The sequence below is a fragment of the Etheostoma spectabile genome, chromosome 6 (genome assembly GCF_008692095.1).
Source record: "Etheostoma spectabile isolate EspeVRDwgs_2016 chromosome 6, UIUC_Espe_1.0, whole genome shotgun sequence".
Classification (NCBI taxonomy): domain Eukaryota; kingdom Metazoa; phylum Chordata; class Actinopteri; order Perciformes; family Percidae; genus Etheostoma; species Etheostoma spectabile.
In genome coordinates this window covers 5,842,891-5,857,911 of record NC_045738.1, presented here as the reverse complement: position 1 = coordinate 5,857,911, position 15,021 = coordinate 5,842,891, and the positions used below count along the sequence as shown (strand labels likewise).

Genomic DNA, 15,021 nt, shown 5'->3' with positions numbered 1-15,021 from the left:
CATGAACACTTTACAATCAACATAACATAAAACTTTAGCTTGGGAGCTGTTCCTCTATTTGACCTTAGTTTCATCTAGTTTGTCTAGTTCTTTATTTCTTGTCGCTGACTTTTGTCTTGAATGTTGTCCATTTTCTTCATTTTTCTCTTCCATTTGTGTTTTGCTGAGGTCTCAAACGAGTGTGTCAGTTTTTCCATAATGTGGATTTCTTCTATTATTCCAGTCCATTGTTCTTGACAAGGGGGATCTGCCTTTCCCCATTTCCTCGTAATAGCTTTCTTGCTAGCTATTAACAGTATCTTAATCAGATACCTGTCTTTTTCCCTTACTTTGATATTATTAAAATTGCAAAGATATAGTACCACACTACTCATAGGGATATCATATCCCAGAACCTTCTCCACTGTTACATGAACATTTTTCCAGAATTGGACAATGATAGGACAGTTCCAGAATATGTGAGAATGATCAGCATTCATTGATCCACAGTTCCTCCAACACCCCATGTTTGTGCCCATGTAGCTATTCTGGACTTTAGGTGTGATGAAAAATCGTATTAGATTTTTCCATGAGAATTCCCTCCATATCCGTGAATTGGTGGATGTTTGATGTGTTTCCCACATATCCAACCAGTCTTCATCTGAAATTGTCGTGTTCAGCTCTGACCCACTTTTCTTTTATATATTTAGTTGAATGTTTGTTTGTCCTCAATTTTTGATATAGAGTAGAGATTATTTTAATTTTTGTTCCACTGGATGAATTTATCACAATTTTAATCACCCCATTTACTTCCACAGAGGGATCCCACCTGATTTCTTTCTTATAATAGTCTCTCAGTTGCAGGTACCTGTAAAATTCATGTTTATCTAAATTATACTTCTCCTTCATTTTTTGAAAACTCTCCAGCTCCCCATCTTTCAGAAGGGTATACCATCCCGTGACCCCCTTATTTATCCATTGTTTGAACCCCTTATCATACATTGCTGGTTTGAAATCACTGTCATATGCTATCCACCGGAGCACCTTCATTTCTTTCTTTATCTTGTGTTTTTTTAATGTTTTGAACCACAATTCCAGTGTAAACACTGTAATTGGGTCCATGTACTTCTTGATTTTCTCATATCTATCTTCATCTCCAATAACACTTTGAATTGGGTATCCTCCAAATTCTTTCTCCATATCTTTCCACTTAGCTATGTAGTCTGGTGTGCACCAGCATATTACATGCCTGAGTTGGGCTGCACTAAAGTACTCCCTTAGTTTTGGGAGACCCACACCTCCCCTGTCTTTCGGTAGCTGAAGAGTTTCATATTTAACTCTAGGTTTTTTTCCGCCCCAAATGAATCTTGATATTATCTTATCCCAGGTCGCAAATTGTGTTTGAGGAACCTCTATTGGTAATCACAGCAGTGTATTTTAACTCTTGACTCCAAACATGAAAGTGCTATTGCTACTGCACACTGCTTTTCGTTGGCCACAGTAGCTGCTGCTGCATTGCCAGCTGAAAACTCACCACCCGCCACCCAGCCTTCACCCGTGTGTTATTTGTTTTGAGTTGAATTATGGAGTTTTGTTTAGTTGTATCTAAGTGTAGTATGTTGTCATGTTTGCAGAGAAAACATGAACCAGTTTATTCACTATATTACCATTTGGGGTTTTGTGTTTGTCTCACCAAATATGAGATTTGTTTATTTGTTATTGAGTAGAGACAATCCTCTGAAAGCACCCATTATGCAGTGTGTAGTGCCTAGGGGAATTACAGTGTGCACTATTTAGATGATGCTGTCCCCAGAGCCCTGGATAAGGGAATTCAGTGTGTTGAACACCTGGCTGTTCAGAAACCACAAGCATGAAGCAGCAGGGTCTTCAATGCAGCCTCCACCAGGACGCTGCTCTGTGATCTTCTAAATTACATAGGTTTATACATATAAACTAGGTTAAAATAATACTGATAAATATGTCTTCTTTGGACTTAATTAATTACATGAAAGGTTCACAGCTTAAAGTACCAATGCCCAACAGCCATACAGCAAAACTTCTGATAGTCTTACATTATGCAGCTCCATCTGTCACGATAATCTGCTAAAATTCAATCAGAGAGGAGCTGATAGACAAGTTCAAACTCAGTTGCTGCATATACTTATCTCTTAAGAAAAGGCACATTTGCTATCACTGGCATTCTCTGAACTCTGGAGCTGAAGAGACTTAGAGGGAGACTTTTTTGCTGTAGCAATATTGGTTTGACGGTTATTTAAAAGATAACAGCTGGCTGTCTACAGTTGCTAGCCCAAAGCAGGCTCCTTTGGTATCTACTGAAGAGGACAGAAATTGACTTTGGCGCATACAATAAACGGACAAGAATTTGTAGGTGACAGTGGTGGAGACATATCAATCACAGTACACACAGAAACAACAGAAACACATTGTAAATGGTTTTAAATAAAAAAATGAGGGAGACACAGTACTATGGACAATGTATACATATAACTCACATATTCATAAAAGATTGGTAGGGCTGCAACTAAGCTATATTTTCATTAATATGCAGGTCGTGTAGAACATGACCTGCATATTAATCAATCAATATTGTGTCTATAAATGTTAGAGTGTAGTGAAACTTATCAAATCCAAGAGCCCAATGTAATTTTCTTTTAATTTCTTGTTTTATGAAAAAAACAGTTAAAAGCTAGAAGATATTCATCTTTCTGTCATACACAGAATGACAAAAAAAAAAACCTGCAACCAGGTTGGTTTGGTATTTTTGCTTGATAAATGACACAAACACTTAACCGACTATCAAAATACAATTTCTAATACTATTTTGCTCAACTGATTTATTAATATACTAAGTGTTTCAGCTTTATTCACTTGCTTTCCGCTTCCTCTTTGCAGCAAAAGCATCACTTTTCCCTAAACTACAGTAGAAGCTAACATATTAGGCTTCTTTTTTATTCATCCAACATTTTGTACTCCCTGCTCACATCTGTGCACCCATGTCATCTGTCACTGTCCAGAAACAGAACACCCAGGGAGATGAGCGGGATGTCAGCAAGCCACACCCATGCTTACTTTTGAATATATGTACGCATTTATAGCACAAAGAATACTGTGTTGATGTATAGATGCACGCACAGATGCAGCCAGTAATTACCGCTGCCTGCATCTGCAATGTTTGTTCAGCACTTACAGGCACAAGAAATGGAGAGCTTTGTGTTACCCAAAGGCAGTCTCTGGATTTGTGTCTTCCATGGTCATCACTCTTTTCTATGCCCAACGGTCTCTTCCTGCCACACACCATCCCTCACATATCTCCCTCCACTGCTTCAGTAGAGCCTCCCTGGCCCCCTCTCCAATGACATATTAAAGCTACTCTCCTCTCTCAACAGCCGCAGACACCCCCCATTCATCAGGCCGCCATGAGTGAGCTCACAGCCCTCCCTCCCCCATCGCTGCACGACCCACCCCAACTCAAGAGACACAGAAAATTCATAATAAAAAAAAAGTAGAAAAAGTCAATAGCAAGAGAGGGAAGAGTGGAAGGAAGTGCGGTGTGGGAGTGTGTGAATGGGAGAGAGGGTAGTTTTTCAAAGTGAGAGAGTGAAACAGTAAAGATGAAGAGAGTGAATGTGCGATAGGTGAAGCGAGAAAGCATTCACGGTGTACGGAAATTGCTTTCACAGTTGCTGGTATCGGTGTTTGTGAAAGTCACTAAACTCAGCCTTTTAATGATGTATTTACATTTCAACCACTGTGACATTAGCTTGTTCAACCATGTGTGGGATAAGTAATACTGCTGGGTTTGCTGAGCTGTTAAACAGGGCATTTAGATGCAGGACTAGTTCAATACAGAGGAAGTATAGGTTAAATTAATTTTGCCAGTCATGTAGTTTTTCCTTCGTTAGCTGCAAAGCTGCGATTGACTGATGGTTGAATTTGTTTTATAATGCAGCTACATCTGATTGACTCCAGTGTGGCTCTATCAGTGTTCACAGTTCTAACCCGGGTGTATAGCTGTGTTACACACTTTACAGTAAGCTGCGGCCCTGTAAAACTTCTCCACCTGGTGTATCTCACCTTCCTGACCCTGCAGGAGACTCAAATAACCACCTGGTTCCAAGAGCTCCCCCTGATCCAAGCTCCAAACCATCTGGTCCACGCTTTCCCAACCGACCTCACATTTCACCGCTGAATTCTGATCGTCCCCCCCATTGCTGTTGGCCTGATTAGGTTTAAACAGGAGAAAATAGATGGTGGGGGTGCTGTAGTGATTCCTGGGAGGAGGTAATTATCCAGTGAACAGAAGGGAAATTTGGACTCTTCGCTGTCTTTAGGAGGAAAGTGAATTTCCTCTCCAGAAGCTGTGTCTTGCCACCGTGACTAATCTCAGTCTTCCATGGTCATGCTGAATATTTCCCTGCTTCCCAAACATGTTGGCTAGAAGGTGTTGCCGTACACATTCACGTCCTCTCGGAGCCGAGCTGTCCTTGTGCGGGTGCTGTAAAACTAATGGCCGTGAATGTGAACATGGTCTCTGCCTGGCTCTGATGGCCATCCAGGTGTGCTTGATGAGCCGTTGCTGTGATTATCAGCACGGTGCATTGGCACAGCTTGAAGCCCCTCAAGTAAATCACAGAGGAGAGGCGAGCATTTGTACTGCAGGTGGTCCCCGAACTATGTTAATGGGTTTCCACCTGCTGCTGGGTCACTGAACCTTCTGGAAAGCTCCTGACCATGATGCTCATGGTCTACTTGAGGGAGCAAACACTGGAGCCTGACTAAAATTAGGCACACTAGGAACACAAGTGCTTTGCCTTTCTTGGCATGTCGTTCATCATGTCTTCCACTCTGAGCCAGAATTCCCTACAGTATGTGTTCACGTTTTTGGTGTTTGGATTTATGTGTGCTTGTGTTTTTGCTCGCACATGGGCATAGGGCATGCATGTCTTTTTAAATTTGTTTTTTCTGTCTGACACAGTCAGTGTAGATCCCCTCCACGGATACATGCAATCTCAGGCAACTCTGCTTTGGCCTGCTGCTGTCCCGGGTCACAGTTTTAGGGGAGATAATAAACCAGAACCTGTCACATCCACTCTAACTTCCAATCTCTAAGGATCAACACGGTGCTCTGGGCTTTTGGCCATGTTGGGGCGGCTGCAGTTTTCATGCCACAGGGTGCCAGAGAATGGGTTCCCCGTGCCACACACACAAATAAGACGAGGCCAGGGGAAGTTGCTGGCACAAATGCCCACTGAGAAAACCCACAATGAGCACACTGTGGCCTTTTTGGCTTTCATTAACTCAGCAGTTAAATGCCTCTCTTTATTTAGCTCTCAGACTGTGCAGACTATCAATTGCACCATTAAGACAATCCTCAGTCACACTGAACAATGGAACATTAACAGTTCTTGCTGGGTGCAGTCTACTACTTTGCGATTACTGTGCCCACCCATCTATCTGCCGTCACATTAGCGTGGATGAGGTTCTGATCAATGCTCTGGTCATATTTCTATCTAGTATGCGATGCCAGACAGAAAATTAAAAGAGAAAGCTGGTGACTGCAGAAGCCTTTTACTATAGATTGGAAGTGTCATAGAATTTCACTTTAAAAGAATTGCTCTACCACAGGCAGAAATAAGTGCATACAAATCTGGGCATAGGGATGTTGTATCTAATGTTAGCATGTTAATTTATGTGTGTTTGAACATGTGTACATGGAAAGTGGAGAGAAGAAAGATGAAAAGAGATTAGAAAAAGAGTGATAAGGAGATTAGAGGGATAACTAATGTTATACAAAAAATGTGTGTCCTTGCACAGCTACAGAACACCTTTCACATCCATTTTCTTTGATAATTCTTGGTTTAGTGCATTAGCCCCTGCTCAGTGATGCATTAGCCACCTTATTTAAGTTCCCTGCACTAATCTGTGCTGCAGCAAGATTTCCACTGAGTGTGCGAGCCAGTGAAGAAATGAAGACCTTGACCAGTCACCTCAAACTCCACTGATCTCTTCCTGTACCCCATATCTCTGCTGTCACTCCCTGCCTCTCTGGCCAATTACTCAATGTGCTCTATTAAAAGAATAAAGAAATACAATACGTTATGTAACATATTTCTTGACAAAAAAATTGACAGTGTTAATAATGGCCACTGATAAATGCCTCCATTGATGCCAAGGGTGTCCTCAGACACTCTTCAGTTTTCAGACGTCCTCCTAAACACTAGCTGGTCTGTGCTTCTGTGTATAGAGGCTCTCTGTATCTCTCAGCGAGCCACTACATTTAAAAGGAGGATATCAAAGACAGAGCTGTTGTTCTTTTAGTCCGAGAAAGTCAGGGTTAAAACGGCAATGACCAGAATTAACTTGGTGCCTTCTAAAAATATGCGTCAGGCCATCGCGATGACCCAGCAGTAAAAGTGACCAGCAGAAGTGAATGCCCTTGTTTAGCACTGGCATTTTTGTGTGTGGATTAAACCTCAGGGCAAGGAAGTATAACTACTGGATAGTCTATTTGCTCAGCGACACAGAGGCGGGGACTGGTGGGAGTGCCACAGCAACCCACAGCTTGTCCGATTAATTAGCGCAATTGGCATGAGTTCTTGCTCTGCCATTGGGATGTGGGTGGGTTGTGCTGGCAGCAAACCGTTGACCTCCATGTTGTGGCGGAGCAATATGGCAGCATGTAGGAGGAGAACAAGTGAAAAACTGCCAGGGTAGTCCTGGGACATCATCAGCACTGCCATTTGCTTGGTGCGCTGTCTGACATCAAATATTTCACAATAAAACAAAGTATTCAGTATTTTACCTTCAGGACTTGTCTAATTAAATTGCTTGTGTTTCTGTCTGCTTTCTTTATTACTCAATTTTTCCCTTTTTATATTCTTCAATCTTCCTCCCTCCCAGAGCCTATGCGTCCATTGCGGGGCCTTATGGCCACAGAAATCCAGCCGAGGCAGTTGTCCCTGCAGTGGGAGAATTTGGCGTTCAACCTGACACGCTGCCACACCTACTCAGTGTCCCTGTGCTACCGCTACACCACGGCGGGAGGCGGCGGAGGCCACAACACCACTGTGCGCGAGTGCCTGGCAGTGGAACATAATGCCTCACGCTTCACGCTGCGTGATCTGCCACCCTACCACGGCATCCATGTCCGTCTGTCACTGGCCAACCCAGAGGGGAAGAAAGAGGGCAGAGAGGTCACCTTCCAGACCGAGGAGGACAGTAAGTCTCTGAAGGAGTTTACAGAAAAGATTGTGTGGAAGTATAGGAGAGGAAAACTAAAAAGTTAAAGTGTCAGTATAAAATGGTAAACATTTTGAGAGCAATGTTCACTTTAACTTTAAAATAAACTTAGTTAGGGTTAGAATTATTCGGCACCCCTGGGTAAAACTAACGCAGTCTAATACAACCTCTTGCGATACATCTTCATTAAAGATGTAAAAGATATAGTGGGCTTTTCTGTTGTTGATACTACAGAAATATGATCTTACTGCACTTTATTTTTTAAAGTATATAGCATGTTACCATCACAATAGTCTTGTCCCAGTTAGATAGTAAATGCCGTAAACAAATTTTTAGTAAATCTTTACAATCATTCTCTGAAAGAACCAATTAGGCCTGCCTTGTTGAACAAACTAAATTTTCTTCAAAACCTTTTAGCGTGTAGCTTGCTAGCTCGAAGTTTGTTGTTGTTGCCTTTAGCGAAGAGATTTCAAGAAAGGCAACACACTGAGTGCGGAAGGTGATGGACAGTGCCTGACTGTCAGGCTTTATACTTGAAATGTACTTCTATTGATCCAGACTACCATTATAACAACAATGTGGGGTGTCTAAATGTGTTATTGTTTTAAAATGCAGTTAAAAGTATGGCAAAGTCTCCCACATGTATTTTACTTTCTTCACCTTTTATTCAGAGAAACCTGGTGTTATCATTGTCATATCTTATATTATGATCACATGGATTACTTAAGAAAGCTGTGTTTTGGAGGAGTGTGATGTCTAACGCACCAGAATACCTCAAATTGTTTAACTATTCTCATAGTAAATGTCAGAGAGGAGACTATGCAGACCTGAGACTGCCCACTGCTAAAACTTTACTGTCACATTTAACTAATACTAAGTGGGTTGTTTTGGGGTTTTTAATGTGCTTTTCAACATAAATCAAGTGCACCACATGTGGGTGAAATTTAAAAATTCATATATTAATCATTTTGGGTTCCTATTGTCTAAATTTGCTTAATATTTCAAAACATTAACACCAGCTCCTCTCACTTTATCTCACACAAGAGAGGGGGACCATCTGACTGTAGATGGAATTGGCATTACAAAAGATCCATTTCATTTTCAGACAAAAATACCATAAAAGAGAAAACATTATATCTGAGTCTCCGGCAACCCTGAGATAGGATTTTGCGCTTATTTCTTATCTCCTATTATTCCTTTGTGCCGTGGCACATCGTCTGCATGCCAGCTGAGTGAGAAATCAATTCTGCTGTGAAAAAAATCAAAACAAACAAGATTTTTCAGAAAGAGATATATACAGCGAAAGATAGAAAAAAGATCAAGAGAGAAAGAGAGTTTTTTGTTTTCCTGAAGTGATAACAAATAAATCTATGTAAACAGTACATGTCAATTATAAATGCTTTATTCCCCCAAAAGCCTTAATAAGCATCTCTGTCCTCCAGACTAACTCAATTCAAAAATAGCAGTTGACTCAGCTGTTTGGCTCATGCTTTAGCCTCAGGCCTAGATCTCAGATAACAGTCTTCTTCTGTAAAGCGTAAAGCGCTCACACACAGGGGCTGCAACCGAATGGCCCAAAAAAAAACTGTTAACAATCTAATGTTGAAAGTTCAGGCATTGATTGTCTTCCCACTGCCATTCAGAAACAAGTTTACCAGCAAGCGTCTGACATATCCATCAATACATTTCAACTAAAGATTGATTCAAAATAAAATGAGGACGAAAGACACCTCGGCGCGTCCAAACGATCTTGACACATTGCTCTAGATAAAAATTGGGCATCGATATACGGAAAGCTGAGTTTGTTCTGAACACTTTGATATGAAACACATGGGAATCAGTTACATGCACATACCATGAAAAGGTAAATTTAAGAAGATATGTGAAAATGCCCTTAGACCAGAGGGTTAATTGATGCAGATCATAAATTAACTGTGTCTTTATGTGATGTTCTGTGCCGGCTTCTCTCTGGCTGTCTGAGTGTCTCATGTGGTGCATTGGTCTGAGCCACTATGACATTTACTTCTGTGATATTGACAGGAGAGGCTCATTGTGGGATTAACACTTCAATTTTCCCGACCAACGTTTGTTCTGAAAATTTCTTATAGTTCCCGGAGGCATAGCGCCAGAGTCGCTTACCTTCACCCCGCTGGATGACATGATCTTCCTGAAGTGGGAGGAGCCGGTCGAGCCAAATGGCCTCATTACCCAATATGAGGTGAGCTCAGAGAGACACTGTTGAATGTACATGTCCTGTCCCTTTAAAATGTGTTTTTTTGCGTTGTTTCTTAATTATTAGCTTAGTTTACATACTTGGATGTACAAGACAAGATAGTTTTAAACTCTGATATAGTAGTATACAGGACTGGCTACCAAACAGTTGGGAAATAGTAATAATCACACATCTTCCTCAGCAGATGTGTGATACGATAGAAAGCTTCAGAAAAGCTACTAAATTGACTTTGTGGAAAACAGAGTTATTAACACTTACAATGGCTCTGTACTAATTAAGTGTGATGGTTTGTGTCCACTGTGGCATTTTTTGACAGCAGGTTTTTTTTGTCAGCACCTTCCCAACATTGCACGCTAGTGTGCTTGGCACCAGCAGTTATCAGATTTCTTCACTGACCACTGATAAGCAAGGGTAACAGGCTACGCCCTCATACAACTGCGATGGCTACTCCTGATTGGACAAACGCTTCACGTGGGCCTGTCTGCTCCAAGATTTCAAAACAGACCATAATCGCTGAAAACTTTCTCTTATTTTACAAAATAGTTCACCAAAATGTGCTTCTGAAAACATGTAATACAAGAAATAGGCTATGCAGTTGCTGAATCTGTCTTCATTTTACATTGACAACCGTCGTCAGTTTTGAAGATTTTTGCCAGCAAGTCCAGAAACACTTTGGACTTAATATTTATTTAATTTTCAAGCAACACCCTGTCAGTGCAGTAATACTTTCCCCTGTATTTGGTGAGCCATTTTCTTCAAATGCCACTATAATTAACACAGTACAGACAGACATGTTCTTAATTACCAAACCACTCTGCTTCAATTAATATTTTTCCTCACCCAACCATTTAGCGTTTGGTGCACAATGCCTGTATGAAAGAAAATAACAGTGATGCTCGGATACGCTCTCACTGACAATGTGCACATGGCCTAGCACTTAACGCTGGTCTTGTGCCATTTAAATAGAGCCCTGTGTCACTAATAGATAACTCACATGTATTGTATCTGTTATGCTGAAAGCATTATGTTCAGCCGGATAATGATTCTGGATTTACTGTATGCCCTCTGACTGTGGTGAGCCATCAATGGGCCTGCCGACCTATCCTCAAGCCTTCTTTCCTTGGCCTTTCTTGCAATGTCGCCTCAAGGATATTATTAAATAGGATTTGTGGTTCGACATATAAAGTGGAGGCTGTACAGGATTTTTTACCCTGTAATGTGTTGATCTCTCTCAGCTGACGGAGATAGCTTTAAACAGAGCTGTAGAAATCCTCTTCATTTCTCTCAGATTAAACCATTGACCACTCTGGCTGAGCCCACCGGCAGCCATGCTGTCCTGCAAGCCCTCCTCACTGCTCTGTGCACTCTCGGGCATCTTTTATGTCTGCCTTTCTAGAGGAAACACAGAGGTCTGTCTGTGTTTACTCGCTGGATGGCTCACCAATCTATCTTAGGGAATTAAGCTCTTCTTATGATAATCAGCAAAGCCTCTGATGTGGACAGAGTGGCATCTTCAGTGTGAGTGTGTGTACTACTTTACATGCATGTGAGCATATACAGTACGTACTGAGTGTGTGCTCATTCCTTCAATGAAGTGGATCCCTCCCAGCTCTAATGTATGTCCTAATACAGTATGTTCACTCTTGTGGTTGTCTCATTTAGCTCTCCACTATTTTAAAGAGTATAAGTGGAAATTCTCATGAGAGTAGCATTGAGTTATGGCAAATCACCTCTCGAGAAAGAAACTTTATAAAATTCTTTACTTTTAAAGGACACTCATGAAAAGCAATTCTTGAGTGTTAATATGAATTAATTGAAATCATGAACACTCAGCGCTATTGAGTGAACACTTGAATCTTCTATTTACTGCGTGGCGTCCTTAGTCCATAGCCTTCATAATGCATTACTTAGTTGGTAAAGTACTTACCACTAACACTTTTTTTGAAAAACTCCAGGTTGCTCAAATGACTTTGACTTAACAATGCCATGCCACTCAAGCTCTATTCATCCAAAACTACGAACCCACCCGAGCAATTGGCGCATTGATATAGAGAACCAAATTAATTTCTGAGGGAAGTTAATCATAACAATCAAATATTAGAATTACTTCTTATGACAGAGCCACTTGATGTAATGACCTCTGCAGAGCTGTGTTAGCGGCTACAATAATTAAACATAAAATCAGTGCTGAGGTGACTCTGGTTTTTATGATATAACTCTGAGACCATCTTGTTTTCAACAGATAAGTTACCAGAGCATCGAGTCGTCTGATCCAGGCATCAACGTCCCGGGACCGAGGCGAACTGTGTCCAAGCTGAAAAATGAGACCTACCACATGTTCTCCAACCTCCACCCGGGAACAACTTATCTCATTTCAGTTCGAGCCCGCACAGTCAAGGGCTTTGGGCAGACCGCGCTCACTGAAATCACCACTAACATCTCAGGTATTAGCACCACTTACTGATTGAACATGTGTGCTTGCAAGGGAGCGTGAAAGCGGCTGTAAAATTGTAAAATAGAAATGGAAACGGTCTGCCTGTCCATGTAGACATCACTATCGTGCCATCTCTGCCTATCACTGATGCACCACGCAGGTACAATGCCAGATTTCACCCACTGCCTGCTATAATTAGGATCTCGGTTTTCTCTCTTTTGACCTCAGCATCTGTCTTCTCTCATGCGGCGGCAATACTGCTCCCAGTGTGTAAGAGCTTCCATTTCCTCTCCAAACAAGTGACACACTCATCTCAGTCCTCATGACATACAGTAAATTAACTAGGAAGTAGAGAAACACCATAGAGGGGACACTGCTATGTGTTAAGTATAAAGAAAGATGCAATCTATTCTTGGGAGCACAATGTCACATCCGAGAGTCTCCGAGCTTATTACTGGTGATAGAAATCCGGCCTTTATGTTTCTATTCCCTCTTAATGATGCATTTGCGCTTGTTAAGGGATGGGATTACCCCCTCTTATGAACGCACAGCACACTCCCACCCTTTCTCGCTGACAAATTTACTCTTTCCTTCTGCCCCTATGTTTTCACAGAGACGCCTGGTTTGTTTAATTATAGATTTAGTGTGCTATCACTGCTTACTGGCTGCTGACAGAACGTTGGCACAAAGACAGACCACAGATAGAGTCAAATAGTCTTTGCAGATCATCCTCAACCTCCTCCACTGGCCCATGGTTCAGAACATTCACTTACACTGAGTGTCTCTCAAATCTGCACAGACAGCTAGCAAACACTGAACACCTTCAACAGCTACTACTGTCAGCATCTTCAAGCAGTACCCACCGCAGAGTATCCAACTACACACATTTCCTCATAGGCACACGCACACCTACATTCCGATGTGTGTGCGATGTGGCTGATACACAATCATCCTTCAAAGAGACTCTGTCTGGCAACAGGCATCACAGCCTCTTTTAGTACTACAAACCGCATCAGACCTTTAATGTCAATAAATGCGCTTTCAGTTTCCCTTTAATGCCTCACCTTAACTGCTGTGGTATTAGCAAACCGCTTCTTAATATAATAATCATTGATTCCTCATGAATAGTTTGCTCTGCTTCTCCTCACTAATTGACTACTGATATTAAAGACAAATGTGCCGCCACATCTCCAGGGAGGAGCAAGACTCAAGCCAAATCCTTTTAAATGAGAAACCTGTTCAATTTAGCGTCACACACACAACTTTTAATTGGACTTGTATCAAGGCGAGTAGAAGGGAAATTCAAGCAGTGTACTGAATATGAGGATATGGGTATTGGGTATATTAGCACTGAGAGGGGGATTGCTTTCAAGGGTCCGTCGGCATCACAAGACATTCAGGAGCTGAACACATTTATGTGGAAGCAGAGACTGAATTTTAACTGTATTAAGGTGGCAGAAATTGACACTGGGTATGGCATTATGTGTTTTTGTGTGTATGGACATTTAAATTCTGTGTTTTTCTATTACTTCAGCTCCCACGTTTGACTACGGCGACATGCCATCGCCCCTGAGCGAGACAGAGAGCACCATTACTGTCCTGCTGCGCCCGGCCCAAGGCAGGGGTGCACCTGTCAGGTGAGGAATTAATCTCAAATGTACACATTAGATTTATATTTTATTTTATACCAAAAAATGGCTTATTAAAGGTGCAAATCCACTCTGTGTCCAGTACATACCAGGTGGTAATTGAAGAGGAGACAGTGAAGAAAGTGAAGAGAGAGCTGGGGCTTCAGGAGTGTTTCCCACTGCCCATGTCCCACGGTGAAGCACAGGCCCGGGGCACGCCACACTACTATACAGCCGAGCTGCCACCCAGCAGCCTTCCAGAGGCCAGTCCCTTCACTGTGGGCGACAATCACACTTACAACGGCTACTGGAACAGCCCTTTGGACCCACGCAAAAGCTACCTTGTCTACTTCCAGGCTATGAGTAACTTCAGAGGGGTGAGTGATTGGTAACACCAACCAGTGGGGCAACAGATCTGTAAACACTTCATCAGCTAGCTGCAGACATTAGTGTTCAAAATAATGAGGAGTGTTGTTAATGGGTATCTGTATTTACTAATTCTATAGTTGACTCTGTAGGACAGTTGACATTGTCACAATCACTAAAAGAGTATTTGTGATGATGAAAACATATTGAGCTGGCAGTGTAACTACTTGGAAATGATGTATGTTTATATCCAACCGCTTTGATTCTCTGCAAACAAAGCATAGCTGAAACAGGGAATTACTCGCATGCATTACTTACAGCTAACAGAGCAGTGATTAGCTGAAATTACTCAGCATCAACAATGTACTCCACTTCATTCAGCTTTTATGTTCTATGCTTTTCCTATTCTGTCCCATTCCTTTCTTTTTGTGTCCTGATATCTCATGTACTTCATTTAATGGCCCTTTCTTTAATTTCCTTATCTACTCCTTTCTTTCTTTATGTACCTAATCACTTGAGTATTTTTTTTAATTGCCAGTGAGTGTGGACCAACCCAAACCAGGCTTAAAGCGTTAAGATTTCGGCATTTGTGTCCACATAACAAAATCTTCGTGAATCCTGGTTGTAGACCTTGTTAGTTGAGAAGCAGTGCGTAATTTAACACTGTTGTGTTTCCATCCATTTCACTGCTCATCATCCAGTCATACCCAGAGGACGCCACATTACCTTTCCAAATTCCATTACAGGAAGTGCTGCAACTTGGGTAAGGCAATTACTTAGAGATAATTGGGCACAGGTGCAGATGATCTGAGGTAGAAAGCTGCTGCTTAAATATCCACAGACTGTAGCAATGGAGCTGAGAAAAGGTGCCGTGGGTAACATCATCATCTGGGCAGAAATACATGCAAGCTGGGTTACTGGTTTGACTTTTTGAGTCCTGTCAATGGCTACTTTGTGATCACGTCACTTTTTTTTTTTTTTACTGAGCATGTGTGTATTATAAAGTCCCATGAACACCGGTGGGATGTTTTTCCAAGCCAATGGAGAAATACACGGAGGTAGTGCAGTGTGAGCCCTTCACACAACTAGGCTACTAAGCATGGGATTAGATAGTGGAGGCC

General features: G+C 41.7%; 1 protein-coding gene across 7 annotated transcripts in view; it reads left to right on the top strand.

Annotated features, from left to right (window-relative positions):
• ptprub (protein tyrosine phosphatase receptor type Ub) overlaps nucleotides 1–15,021 on the top strand; it is a 163,458-nt gene that overhangs the window by 109,856 nt on the left and 38,581 nt on the right. For all 7 annotated transcript variants that reach the window (XM_032518295.1, XM_032518299.1, XM_032518298.1 and 4 more), the window contains exons 8-12: nucleotides 6,901–7,218; nucleotides 9,348–9,457; nucleotides 11,715–11,916; nucleotides 13,441–13,543; nucleotides 13,638–13,911. In XM_032518295.1, coding sequence (XP_032374186.1) covers nucleotides 6,901–7,218; nucleotides 9,348–9,457; nucleotides 11,715–11,916; nucleotides 13,441–13,543; nucleotides 13,638–13,911 — 1,007 coding nt within the window. The remainder of the gene's footprint in view (nucleotides 1–6,900; nucleotides 7,219–9,347; nucleotides 9,458–11,714; nucleotides 11,917–13,440; nucleotides 13,544–13,637; nucleotides 13,912–15,021) is intronic.